The sequence below is a fragment of the Rhamphochromis sp. 'chilingali' genome (assembly GCF_963969265.1).
Source record: "Rhamphochromis sp. 'chilingali' genome assembly, chromosome: 2".
NCBI classification, from domain to species: Eukaryota; Metazoa; Chordata; class Actinopteri; order Cichliformes; family Cichlidae; genus Rhamphochromis; species Rhamphochromis sp. 'chilingali'.
In genome coordinates, this window is record NC_137930.1 from 40,159,228 (window position 1) to 40,172,229 (window position 13,002).

The 13,002-nt window shown below is 41.3% G+C and overlaps 1 protein-coding gene across 1 annotated transcript; it reads left to right on the plus strand.

Moving 5' to 3' along the window:
• Positions 1-793: 793 nt before the first annotated feature.
• LOC308392606 (NACHT, LRR and PYD domains-containing protein 3-like) lies at positions 794-11,238 on the plus strand (the record flags this gene model as incomplete). Its single annotated transcript, XM_080875694.1, has 6 exons — positions 794-1,067; positions 1,420-3,229; positions 3,318-3,491; positions 4,649-4,822; positions 4,994-5,149; positions 9,987-11,238. 6 exons carry the CDS (start codon positions 794-796, stop codon positions 11,236-11,238), a joined length of 3,840 nt encoding a protein of 1,279 aa, XP_080731820.1.
• Between the last annotated feature and the right edge of the window lie 1,764 nt (positions 11,239-13,002).

The following is a 13,002-nucleotide window of genomic DNA, read 5'->3' on the forward strand; positions in this document are numbered from 1 at the left end:
TCGTATGACAGTTTATTCACAAAGTGTCCGAGTCCAACAATAACATTTCATAGACAGTTTCACTAACACTAGCTAACTGGAGTGCTTACCGACAGAAAAGTTCAGCCAACTCTGAACAACTCAGCATCATTGTTATAGAAATACTTATGACAAAGGATCCAGCGGATCCAGTCTGAAACATTTACCACAAAATATTTAGTAGATTGTATCAATTTTGTCCTTATTTATTCCTAAATGTTTTTGTTTATTTATTTGTTTGTGTGTTTTTGCGACAAACAGTATTAGGACCATGCTTTAATTGGTAGGGGTAAAAAAGCAGAACTCAAATTTACTGTAATCTGCAATCGATAGACATCTAGTGGTAGAAATAGTGCTCACTGTAACTCACTCATTTTGTTTTTGTCACATTTATTTCTTGCACTTTCTGTTGTAAATTTCTTAATTGTTATTTTATTAGAATTTTTATAATATTTTTGTGTGTTAAAAGGTGACTGGCAACATTTCTGAATTTCACTGTACAGTGTAACCTGCTGTATATATTTTGACTTTAACTCTGTCCAAGGGGAGCGATATGCTTTATATAGGCATGATAAAGGTTCTAATTTAATAGCTTATTTACAAACACATGGTTTCTTCCAGTTTTCAAGTATTTATTGTTTTTGGTTTTTTTTTTTATAAAACAGCAGTTTAGGATACATGCAGAAAACTGCAGGTTTAAAAGTGATCCTACATATGAGTGAAACTGGGTTGTTTTTTTTGTTTTTTTTAAATAATCTTTGTTCAGGAGGAAACAATGACCAGTAAAGAGCTGCTTTTGAGGACACTGGAAGAGTTGGGAGATGAAGAATTCAGTGACTTCAAGTGGTATTTGGAGCAGCCACACAACCTGGATGGCCTCCCATTTATCCCAAAGAGTCATCTGGAGAATGTAAAGAGGACAGAAACAGTAGATAAGATAGTACAGACCTACAATCAGCAGTCTTTGGAGGTGGTGAAGAAAACTTTAACAAAGATCAGCAGAAATGATCTGACAGAGCGATTATCAACCATCAGCACAACAGCACAAGGTAAACTGCTGGAGAACCACACATGTCGTCTGGTTATCACTCAGGATCAGACTGGTCTTTACGGCTGATTTTGCAGGTGACAGGCAGATAACTTCAATCTGAAAATGCAAAGAGTGGATTTATGTGTATATGTTAACTTTTTAATCGCCTTAAGAGACTGTAGACCCTCAGTTTTTTAAAATGTTTTTTTTATCTTTTGGTAGACACATTGATTTACACATAATGAAATATGCTATGTTACTGAAACTGGCAGTGACAGATTTATTTAAATAAAACACAACGATTTTTACTTATTAAGTCTGCGTGGAATGGAAGTTTAAAACTTTGTTCTTTACATGTTCATGTCATACAGATGTGAAGTCTCCACGGCCCATAACACGTTACAAAGAACAACTTCAGTCAAATCTTCAGGTCAGGTTTATGTGCAAACAAGAAGGATGGACATCAAAGAAAGATGAAAAGAACCTGGATGACATCTACACTGATCTGTACATCACAGCTGGAGGAGAAACACACACCACCAGTCACTTCAGGCAGATTGAAATGGCCTCTGGAAGGCCTGCAGGAACTGAAATTAGCAACATCTTCATACATCCTTCTGGCATTAAAAAGAATATAAGAACTGTGCTGACTGCTGGGGAAGCAGGAAGTGGTAAAACCTTCCTGGTGCACAAGTTTGTTTTGGATTGGGCTGAAAAAAGAACCAATCAGGATGTAGATCTGTTATTTCCCTTCATGTTTAATGAGTTGAATTTGCAAAAGGACAAAGAGTACAGCTTTGCCAAACTCATCCACATGTGTATCCCTGAAAGTGTGCACATCAAAGAGGAGGAGCTTAACAGCATCTTCACAACACTGCAGACATCAGGAAACTCAGACTTTGAAAAGAGTGAATACAAACTTCTGTTTGTGTTGGATGGACTGAATGAGAGTTGCCTTCAGCTGAACTTCACTGCCACAGAAAAACTACCTGTCGATGTGACCAAGTCCACCTCAGTGGATGTGCTGCTGACAAACCTCATCACAGGTTGCCTGCTTCCCTCCGCTCGTATCTGGATGACCACATGGCCTGGAGAAGCAATCTCTGTTGATTTTATTGATATGGTAACTGAGGTCCGAGGGTTTACGGAGCTACAGAGGGAGGAGTACTTCAGGAAGAGATTCAGAGATGAGGAGAAGGCCAGCAGAATCATCTCTCACATCAAGTCATCACCAAGCCTCCACTTCATGTGCCACATCCCGGTCTACTGCTGGAGCACTGCTACAGTTTTGCAGGAGGTATTGAAGAGCAAAGAGAGAGGAGATCTGCCGGAGACCCTGACTGAGGTTTACACAGAGTTCCTGAATGTTCAGATCAGAAATTTGAAGCAAAAATATGGCCCAGAAAAAAGCCTTGAGTGCATTAAAATGATTGGAAAACTGGCTTTTAACCAGCTGGAGAAAAGCTGCCTGATCTTCAGTGAAGAACTAACAGAGGATGAAAGCACTTTCACAGAACCCTTAAAGCTTTCAAATGCATTTTTCTGGTTCTTTAAAGAGGATCATCAGCTGAAGAAGGGCAGGAAAAAAGTGTTCAGCTTTGTCCATCAGAGTGTAGTGGAGTTTTTGGCTGCTCTGTTTGTGGTCTCAGATATTATCACTGAAGACAATTTGGCTCAATCACAGACTTGTTTGAAGAGACCTGGAAATGTTTTCAGCCAAACACATATACCAGAAATCTACAGTAAAACTGTTGACAAAGCCATAAAGAGTCTGGATGGACATCTGGACTTGTTCCTTCGCTTCCTCCTGGGCCTTTCACAGCAGACCAACAAACCTCTATTACAAGACCTGCTGCAAACAAGAAGTAGCTCACAGACCATTAAGCTAATAGTAGAACTTGTGAAAAAGAATGTCAGAGAAAATCCATCTCCTGAGAGAAGAATCAGCCTATTCCTCTGTCTGAATGAGCTGAAGGATGGTTCTCCAGTGGAGGAGATCCAGCAATTCCTGAGATCGGGTACAGTCTTAGATGACCTTTCTCCAGCTCAGTGGTCAGCTCTGGTCTTCATCATATTGTCATCCCAAAAAGATCTGACTGTGTTTGACCTGAAGGAATACTGTGGTTCAGAAAAGGCTTTTCTAGGTCTGCTGCCAGTGGTTGAAGCATCTAACAAAGCTCTGTAAGTGCAAGGAAATGTATTGAATTGTTGTGCCCCTTTATCCAAAGAAAACAATATCACTTTTACAGTTTTTCTTTTTTCACTTCAGGTTCAGTTGCTGTAACCTCTCAGAGAGGAGCTATGAAGCTTTGTGTTCACTTCTCAGCTCCCAGTTCTGCAGTGTGAGTGAGCTGGACCTTAGTAACAACAAACGGCACGATTCAGGAGTGAAGCTGATTTCTGCAGTACTCAATAATCCACACTGTAAACTGCAAACTGTCAGGTTTGTCAGACCAAGTTATATGGTACTAATGCTCTCTTAACTAAGAGAAGCAGCAAGCGTGAGATGAATAATTTTCTTAGCAGCACATTTACTCTTGGCACACTTCAATAGAACAACTTCCAAACCAATCAGGAATCAGAAAGTCCTGGCAAATGTCAGAAAAACAACAAGGCATATTCAACACATTATTACTTGTATGCAAATACATGCAAATTCCAAAACATATAGGCACTAAATGGGAATGGAAATATATAAAAATCATCAACACAGTAGCTCCTATACAGAGGGGTTTTGAACTAACTGGTTCATTTATCTTATTACTGCCTCTTGACATATGCGTTTGCCAGGTAAACCATAAGCAGAGTAAGCACAATTACTATAATGTTACATATATAGCTATGATATCATAATATCATAACATAGCTATGATATTAGCTATTTTTGACAACTAATGAAAGAAATGTAAACACATACTTGCATAAATCATCAACAGTCTATTGTAGTCTGTTCATTTCAGTCTACCTTGCATCAGCAAAATCAACATTAGCAGCTGACCAAAGTCACTCTTTAAATTATAGGGTACTACCACCACATGGTGATACTCATGCACTGAGAGTGGTATGTAGGTTGAAAGCATGATCCTGTGAGGCTGAGCTCAGGGTTAAATAATTTTTATTGCTCTACACATCTCCAGATCACAGCACTTTCAAATCTGACTATAGTTTTTTTTTTTTTTTTTAACATACTGACAAATCTGATTAATCATACATTCCAAATACACTTTGAAGGATTCAGGAGGAGGCCAACAGTTACTGACAGAAGGTTCAGCAAAGAAATTTTAAATGTTTAAGTACACATGCTTCATAACTGGAACACAATACCAGACTTCAAAAAATAATAACATGTCCTGGATCCAATATTTGATATGTTGTCTTATTATTTTTTAATTTAATTTAATCAGTAAATGATTTGGAAAATATTGCTTTCTGCTTTTACTCATATTACATTTACATTCCATCTGTATCAAGAGTATCATTAACATCTGTGTGAAATTTTTGTTTAGTTCCTCAGTTGGCTACATGAGTGAGTGTGTGTGCGATGCGTTGTTTTTTTTTTTTTTGTTTTTTTTTTACATTCCTTCTGTTTCTGTTTTAAAGGCTGAATTGCTGTAATCTGTCAGAGAGAAGCTGTGAACCTCTATGTTCCCTTCTCAGCTCCAAGTCCTGCAATCTAAGAGAGTTGGACCTGAGTAACAATAAGCTCCAGGATTCAGGCATGAAGCTTCTCTCAGCTGGATTGAAGAATCCACACTGTAAACTGGAAACTCTGAGGTCAGGATTCAGCTGTTTAATCAGAAGTTTAACACTGCTACATTAGATTATTAGCATTAGAACATATGGCACTATGGCAACATGTACGGCAAGTAAATGTTACTGATTGTTTACCACAAATATTTCATAAATGGATTGTAATGTGTTGTTATATCTGCTGCTCTGTTTAAGGCTGAGTAACTGTAACCTATCAGAGAGAAGCTGTAATGATCTGTTCTCAGTTCTCCGCTCCCAGTCATGTAGTCTGAAAGAGCTGGACCTGAGTAACAACAAGCTGTGGCTGTCAGGAAAAAACCTGCATGAAAGCTCTACAAAGACCATTGTCTGGTGAGATTACACATCTGTTGAATGTTTCTGCATTCTCAATTAACCCTATGGGTTCCAGGGTAGAATTGGCCGTTTTTGACTACTTTTGATTTTACATCTATATTTCACCTTTAAAAGATGTTTATCTTGCCTTGTTTGGTATCATTATTTTCAGCACAACCTCAAATATCTGAAATACGAGTTATTTTTTCATTTTGACATACTATATTAGCACAATTGATCTAAATTCAGACAAAAAATTAAAAATCAGAGTAGAAAAAAGGTATATTTTTTACTGTAAAACCCACAAACATGTTTAACGAATCATTTTCATAACTTGAAATGCAAATAGAAATTGTACATTTCTAAAAATTATGCACAAGTTTTGCAAACAACAAAGTTATATGGTACTATTTACCTAAAAATTCAGCCAAAGCTTCAGGCGTTTTTTTATATGACCATTTAAAACTATTTACAGAACAATCAGGTGTTCTGCATCAAATAAGAAGGCACACAAATTATTTGTGCCAGTCCAAAAAAAATAGTTTGTGTTCAGTAACAGCGCTTACACTGGAATCTGCCTTTTATGGTTTTTTTGGAGAAAATGTGAAATTCAGCAGTATAACTGACACACAATACAAAACAATAACTACTCAACACGCTAACTACAGCCTCCAAACACGCTAAACGTCACTAATGTGTCACATATGAAAACTCGCTCTCTCTCTTTCTTTCGCTCGCCCACTTTCAGTCGCGGGTGTCACTCCTAAAACTTCCCCTTCTCCCTAGACAACCAAGTGCCACATGTTGCCATTTCATTTTTTTGATTGGCTGACATGGTAAACTGTAACACTAATAGGGAAGGGGTGTTTTTTCTTTCTCCTTTTTCACTCGCAATCAGAGAGTGTTTGCTAGCGCTGTCCATAGAAAACGCCGTTCTTCCCACTGTAAACACCACTGTTTTGTTCAGGAAAAAACGATGCGTGTATTTTTTATCATAACTCTGGTGTTACGTGGCCCATCGACACAATTCAAAAACTGGTATATAGCTTTCGACCCAAGTTCAAATGGAGACTCTGAGTCACTTCATCTTGTAGCTGTGTCGTCTTAAATTGGTCATGTGATTTTGATGCGCCGGCGCATCCGTCGACCCCAGAGGGTTGATACACCTAGGGAGTTTCAGTCACAGTGCCAGCAGAGACTTCTAAACACCCTCAGGCACTGTTTCTTGCTCTGATAAAAAAGACCTTCCACATTTCTGTGTGAAATTTGTCATGTGACCACCTTACATGAAGTAAGATTTAGTTTATCAAGTTTGCACTTATTTAGCTTTTAGAGTTTAATTTCCAGTGTTTTATAAAGTCAGTGTACACTTATCAAAAGTTAACATCGTGGCCACTGACAGGTGAAATTAATAACATTATCACTTTATCATCGCACCTGTTAGTTAGTGATGTGTCGGTCACGAACGAAACAGCTCTTAGAGCTGGCTCTTTGAAATGAACGACGTGAGCTGGCTCCTTATTGGGAGCCGTGGGTTTTTTTTTCCCCTTCTTTCTCTCACCCTCTCTCTCGCACTTTTTTTCTGCTTCACTCGCACGTGAGCCTTGTGCTTTACGCTGGGAAGAGGGGGGGGGGGGGCAGTAGTTACACTGGCAGTAGCACAGAAACAGAGCGGGAGGGAAAGAGAGAGAAAGAAAGCCAGGGACAACAATGTCACATTAGAAAGGTATAGTAATCATCCACAACTATTTTCAGTTGTGGATGATAAAGGATTCAGAAAGTTTATTCATGCAGGCCCTTATGACAGAGAATATGCATCTTCTTTTCTTTTTCATATTTTAATTTATATTTAATTGTGTTGTGGTTTGCAGTGTTTTGTGTTATTTCACTTTAAATTTGTTTAAAAGGAAAAAGATGAAAATGTAAATAGTTAAAAGTTGAAATGTGAATAGTTGGTTTTTGTATTATATGATTTATTTATTACATTTTATGTGGAGTGATTAAATAAAGTACATTTACAGTGGCCCCTACAGACAAAGGACGTACAAACCCCAAAGCACGTACAAACCCCAAAGCACGTACAAACCCCAAAGCACGTAAAAACCCCAAAGCACGTAAAAACTCCAAAACACGTAAAAACTCCAAAACACGTAAAAACTCCGAAGCACATACAAGCCCCGAAGGACGTACAAACTCCAAAACACGTACAAAAGATAACAGAAGTGCTCCAGGATGCTAGGGGCAGTGTTGAGCTTTTGTTACCTATGGGCTACACAAGCCAGAAAGTACCAACGACCAGGTTTGGTGTGTGGTAGGAACAGGTAAATGAACGTCCATCCATCCATCTTCATCCGCTTTTTCCGGGGCCGGGTCGCGGGGGCAGCAGCCTAAGCAGAGAAGCCCAGACCTCCCTCTCCCCAGCCATCTCCTCCAGCTTATCCGGGGGAACACCAAGGCGTTCTCAGGCCAGCCGAGAGATATAATCTCTCCGGTGTGTCCTGGGTCTGCCCCGAGGCCTCCTCCCGGTGGAACATGCCCGGAACACCTCACCCAGGAGGCGCCCAGGAGGCATCCTTGTCAGATGCCCGAACCACCTGGCTCCTTTCGATGTGGAGGAGCAGCGGCTCTACTCTGAGCCCCTCCCGGATGGCTGAACTTCTCACCCTATCTCTAAGGGAGAGGCCAGTCACCCTTTGGAGGAAGCTCATTTCCGCCGCTTGTATCCGCGATCTTGTTCTTTCGGTCACTACCAACAGAACCACATCATCTGCGAAAAGCAGAGATGAGATTCTGAGGCAACTGAAGTGAAAGCCCTCCGCCACTTGGCTGCACCTAGAAATCCTGTCCATAAAAATTATGAACAGAATCGGTGACAAAGGGCAGCCCTGGCGGAGCCCATCACCCACTGGGAACGAGTCCGACTTATTGCTGGCAATGCGAACCAAGCTCTTGCAATGGTTGTATAGGGATTGAATGGCCCGTAGTGATGGGCCAGACACCCCATACTCCCGCAGCACCTCCCACAGGACACCCTGAGGGACATGGTCGAATGCCTTCTCCAAGTCCACAAAACACATGTAGACTGGTTGGGCAAACTCCCATGCACCCTCAAGTATCCTTGAGAGGATAAAGAGCTGGTCCAGTGTTCCGCGACCAGGACGAAAACCGCATTGTTCCTCCTGTATCCGAGGTTCGACTAGCAGACGAACTCTCCTTTCCAGCACCCTGGCATAGACTTTCCCAGGGAGGCTGAGGAGTGTGATCCCCCTGTAGTTGGAACACACCCTCCGGTCCCCCTTCTTGGGGACCACCACCCCAGTCTGCCAGTCCAGGGGTACTGCCCCTGATCTCCACGCAACATTGTAGAGGCATGTCAACCAGGACAGCCCTACAACGTCCAGAGCCTTCAGGAACTCGGGGCGGACCGCATCAACACCAGGGGCTCTGCCACCAAGGAGTTGTTTAACTGCCTCAGTGACCTCGCCTCCGGAAATTGGCAGGTCATTCCCCTCATCCCCAGACTCTGCTTCGTCCTCGGAAGACGTGTCAGTGGGATTAAGGAGGTCCTCGAAGTATTCCTTCCACCGCATGACAATTTTCTCAGTCAAAGTCAGCAGCGCTCCGCCAGCACTATACACAGTGAAGGTAGAGCACCGCTTTCCCCTCCTGAGACGCCTGACGGTTTGCCAGAATCTCTTCGAGGCAGTCCAAAAGTCTTTTTCCATGGCCTCCCACACCCGAGTATTTGCTTCAGCCACTGCCCGAGCCGCATTCCGCTTGGCCTGTCGATACCTTGTCAGCTGCCTCCGTAGTTCCACAGGCTAACCAAGCCCGATAGGACTCCTTCTAAATGAACATTTTTCTTTTAATTATTTGAATATATATGAGTGCTTGTGTATAAATACACAAACAATACACATATGCTTTCAATTGTGTAATTTAAGTGATCTAGGTAGCTCTGTTTTGGAAGTTCAGTTAACGCTAGAAATGTGTTTTGGAGTTTGAACGTGCTTTGTCTCTAGGGGGCACCGCCTATATTTATATATAAACATATATAAATAAAACCACTTTTTTATTTCCATTAGTAATTCCTTTTGTGCATAATTTTATATTATTGTTAATAATAAATTAATTAAAGCAACAAAACAACCTGAAGAGCCGGCTCTTTTTAGTGAGCTGAGCCGAAAGAGCCGGTTCTCTTAAAAGAGCCGGAAATCCCATCACTACTGTTAGTAGAGCAAGTGAAAATTTCCTTTTCAAATCTGATGTTAGAAGCAGGAAAAATGAGCAAGTGTTAGGGTTTGAGCGGGTTTAACAAAAAGGCAAGTTGTGATGGCTAGATGACTGCATTACCGCAGTCACTAAAGGAGTCTGAAAAATATAGCGACAAAGTCGCTAAGTTGGCAACACTGTTACCATACCTTTCTAATGTGACGATTTGTCCCTTGTTGTTGTCCCTGGCTCTTTTTCTCTCTCTTTCCCTGCCGCTCTGTTCCTGTGCTACTGCGAGTTTAACTACCGCCCCTCCCCCCTCTGCTCAGCGCAAGCACAAGGCTCGCGTGCGGAGTGAAGTGAAAAAGCGCGAGAGAGAGGGTGAGAGAAAGAAAGAAAAAAAAAAAAAACACGGCTCCCAATAAGGAGCCGGCTCACGTCGTTCACTTCAAAGAGCCGACTCTAAGAGCTGTTTTGTTCGCGACCGACACATCACTAACAGCAGCTGTAATTTGACACAGTACTGAAATACAGGTGCCTTAAAATCCTGCAAGTAATACAGATAATAGAGGCACAGACATGACTACTCAAAAACAATGTACTTCGATTGTAACTTCTGATTGAAACTCTGCTTTTTATGCAGGACAAGTAACATCTCAAAGTACAAGGACATCATCTCCAACAGTGATCTGACCCGTTCAGGACCTCCTGCTGTTTACCAGCTGAGAACAAAAAAACAGAAGTTTGGAACTCTGACAAGAATAACTGTTGGTGAAAAAAATCCAAACAAGCCAAATAAAACCATCTTACTTGTAGGTGAAACAGAAGCAGGAAAATCTACTCTGATCAACTCTCTGTTTAACTACAGCATGGGAGTGAAGTGGGAGGATGAAGTCTGGTTTCAGATCGTAGAGGAGGAGAAGAAAAGTCAGGCAGAAAGTCAGACATTAGATGTGATCGTGTACGAGATCTTTGGTTTTGAAGATAAAACTCTTCCCTACTCTCTGACCATCATCGATACTCCTGGATATGGAGACACCAGAGGGATTAAACATGACATCATCAGTCAGCAATTATTGGACTTGTTTGGATCAGAGAATGGAGTTCATGAAGTTCATGCACTGGGATTGGTGATGAAAATGTCAGATTATCGACTGAGTGACCGAGCGATAAATGTCTTTGATTCAGTGATGTCTCTGTTTGGAGAAAACATGGAGAAAAATGTTGTAGCTCTGATCACACACTCAGATGGAAGACGTCCTAAAAATGCTTTTCGAGCTCTTGAAGCAGCAAACATTAAATGTGCCAAAAATGAGAAGAATCAGCCTGTTCACTTCCTGTTTAATAGCTGCCAGCATGAAGAGCGAACAGAGGAAAACGAAATTAGTTTGGAATTTGCATGGACAGTAACAGAGAGAGGAATGAGAGAGTTCACAGCCTTTCTGGAAAAAGGTACAGCTCAAAGACTGATGATATCTGTGGAAGTTCTGAATGAACGAATCAGACTGACGACCTGCATCCAAAATCTGAAAGATAGATGTGGCCTGACTGAACTGAAACAGTTTCCAGAAGGTCTGAAGAAAAATAAAAATTATAGGAAAAGAATAGAGAATCTTTTGGGAAACCCTGAAAAGGAAATTATCCAACAGACAGCAGATGAGTCACAGTTATTAAATGAGTCCTACAAACTTGTTGTCAAACTGGATGAGCAAGCTCTGAAAGCTGATTCAGCATCTTCCATTGTCCACTTGGACTTCCTGATTGAGAAGATGAAGGAGAAAGGAAACACAGAGAAGGTCCAGAAACTGGAGGAGATGAGAAGCAGAGTGGATGAAGGAACCAGAGCAGCTCTGCGGTTCAAACAGCAGCTGGGAAAATATTTAAAAATGGACTGAAGAAGGTTCACATTCATTTGTTTTTTAACAGTGTGATATTTTTTAATACCTTAACACAGAGGTTCCCAAAGTGTGAGGCCCGCCCCCTAGGGGTGAGTGCAGAGCCATTGCAGGGGCGGGTGGGGCGGTATGAAAAAAAAAAAAAAAAAAGAACGCTTGGACAATGATAGCGTAATTGACAGGTTTTTGACAGGGCTCACACACAAACGCAAAGCAAGAGATGAAGCATTGCCAAGTATGTTTCCAAACCAACTTTCTTCCAAGCCAAAGACTAGAAAATACGGTGAAGCATCTTCCCTTTGGCTTCACCTGCACAAGTGCCAAGGTAGGTCTCCCCTGCAGAACTGGTTTCCCCTGCGTTGGGAGCACGATCTGAGCTGATCCTGCCGCAATTTGTTCCCCCTGTCCGAATCAAAACGTCAAAAAGTATCCCAAATTTAAATGATACAGCAGCTATAATTTTACACGAATATATGAAGCCCACAGTGTGTTTCTGTGACTGTGCTTTAACTGAAGTGAGGTCGCCACCTGCTGTTTAATGATCAGTACAACAGTGTGTGAGAACAGCTCCCTCCCTGATATCACAAATTAAACACAAAGTCACTCTGTGTTCTTCACAAATACATGTGTTTCTGTCACGTTGTTCTAATGTTGTTCTAAAGTTGTCAGTGTGAGCTTGTTTCTGCTGCTCCTCTCATGGTGACTCAGTGTTAGTAAAGTGGTTGTGGGAAAGTAACATGTCACTGACATGATCCAGAAACAGTCCAACATGTTGTTGTCTTTCTAATCAGTGAGTAAAGGGGATGTTAGAGACACTGAACTCAGACACAGTGTAGAAATGTTCAATCCAACTTTGACTCTTCAGTGTTTGTGAAGAGTCCAGTCCTGAAATCTGATCTTCTTTCATCTGATTTAAGCTTTTTATTTATTTGAAATATTGCTGTTTCTTAACATGTGTTACTGCATTATCTAAATGTAAAATTAAATAAAACAGCAAGCCATCAATATAAAAATGCTGCATAAACCAAAATAACACACGCTGCACCGCTTTAAAACAACCTGCCTCTGCAAAAACATCAGTCTGTCCACACTCTCTGTTGAGAGATAAGATGTACTTGTAGTATCAATGTCATCCTCTCACTTGGTGCAGATGTACCTGGAACAAATGGTCTTGTTCTGCTAGCGTAGCTTCAATCTTCTTATGCTTGAAGTTTTTCCACCATGCGAATGGATCTGTGTCCAGAGGAAGGACTCTGTTGGACAAAGGCTTAGATGGGGTGTCAAACTCATTTTACATGGCGGGCCACATACAGTTTGCAGAAGTTCCATATTTAACTGTTCTTCTAAATGATAAAGAAAAAGTTGCTGTGATAAAGGACAAAAAAAAAAAATCTGTCAGCACGACTCTGTGGGCTTAAAGCAGGGGTGGGCAATCTCAGTCTACGAGGGCCGGTGTCCCTGCAGGTTTTAGATCTCACCTTGGGTCAACACACCTGAATCACATGATTAGTTCGTTACCAGGCCTCTGGAGAACTTCAGGACATGTTGAGGAGCTAATTTAGCCATTTAAATCAGCTGTGTTGGTTTGAGGACACATCTAAAGCCTGCAGGGACACCGGCCCGCGTGGACTGAGATTGCCCACCCCTGGCTTAAAGTGTAAGAAATAAATGTGCTTCAGCACCCCCAAAATGAATCAAAGCACCCCCAAAGATTTCTTACTTTTTTGGACAATATTTGCTGTTTGTGTGACACACTACTAAAAA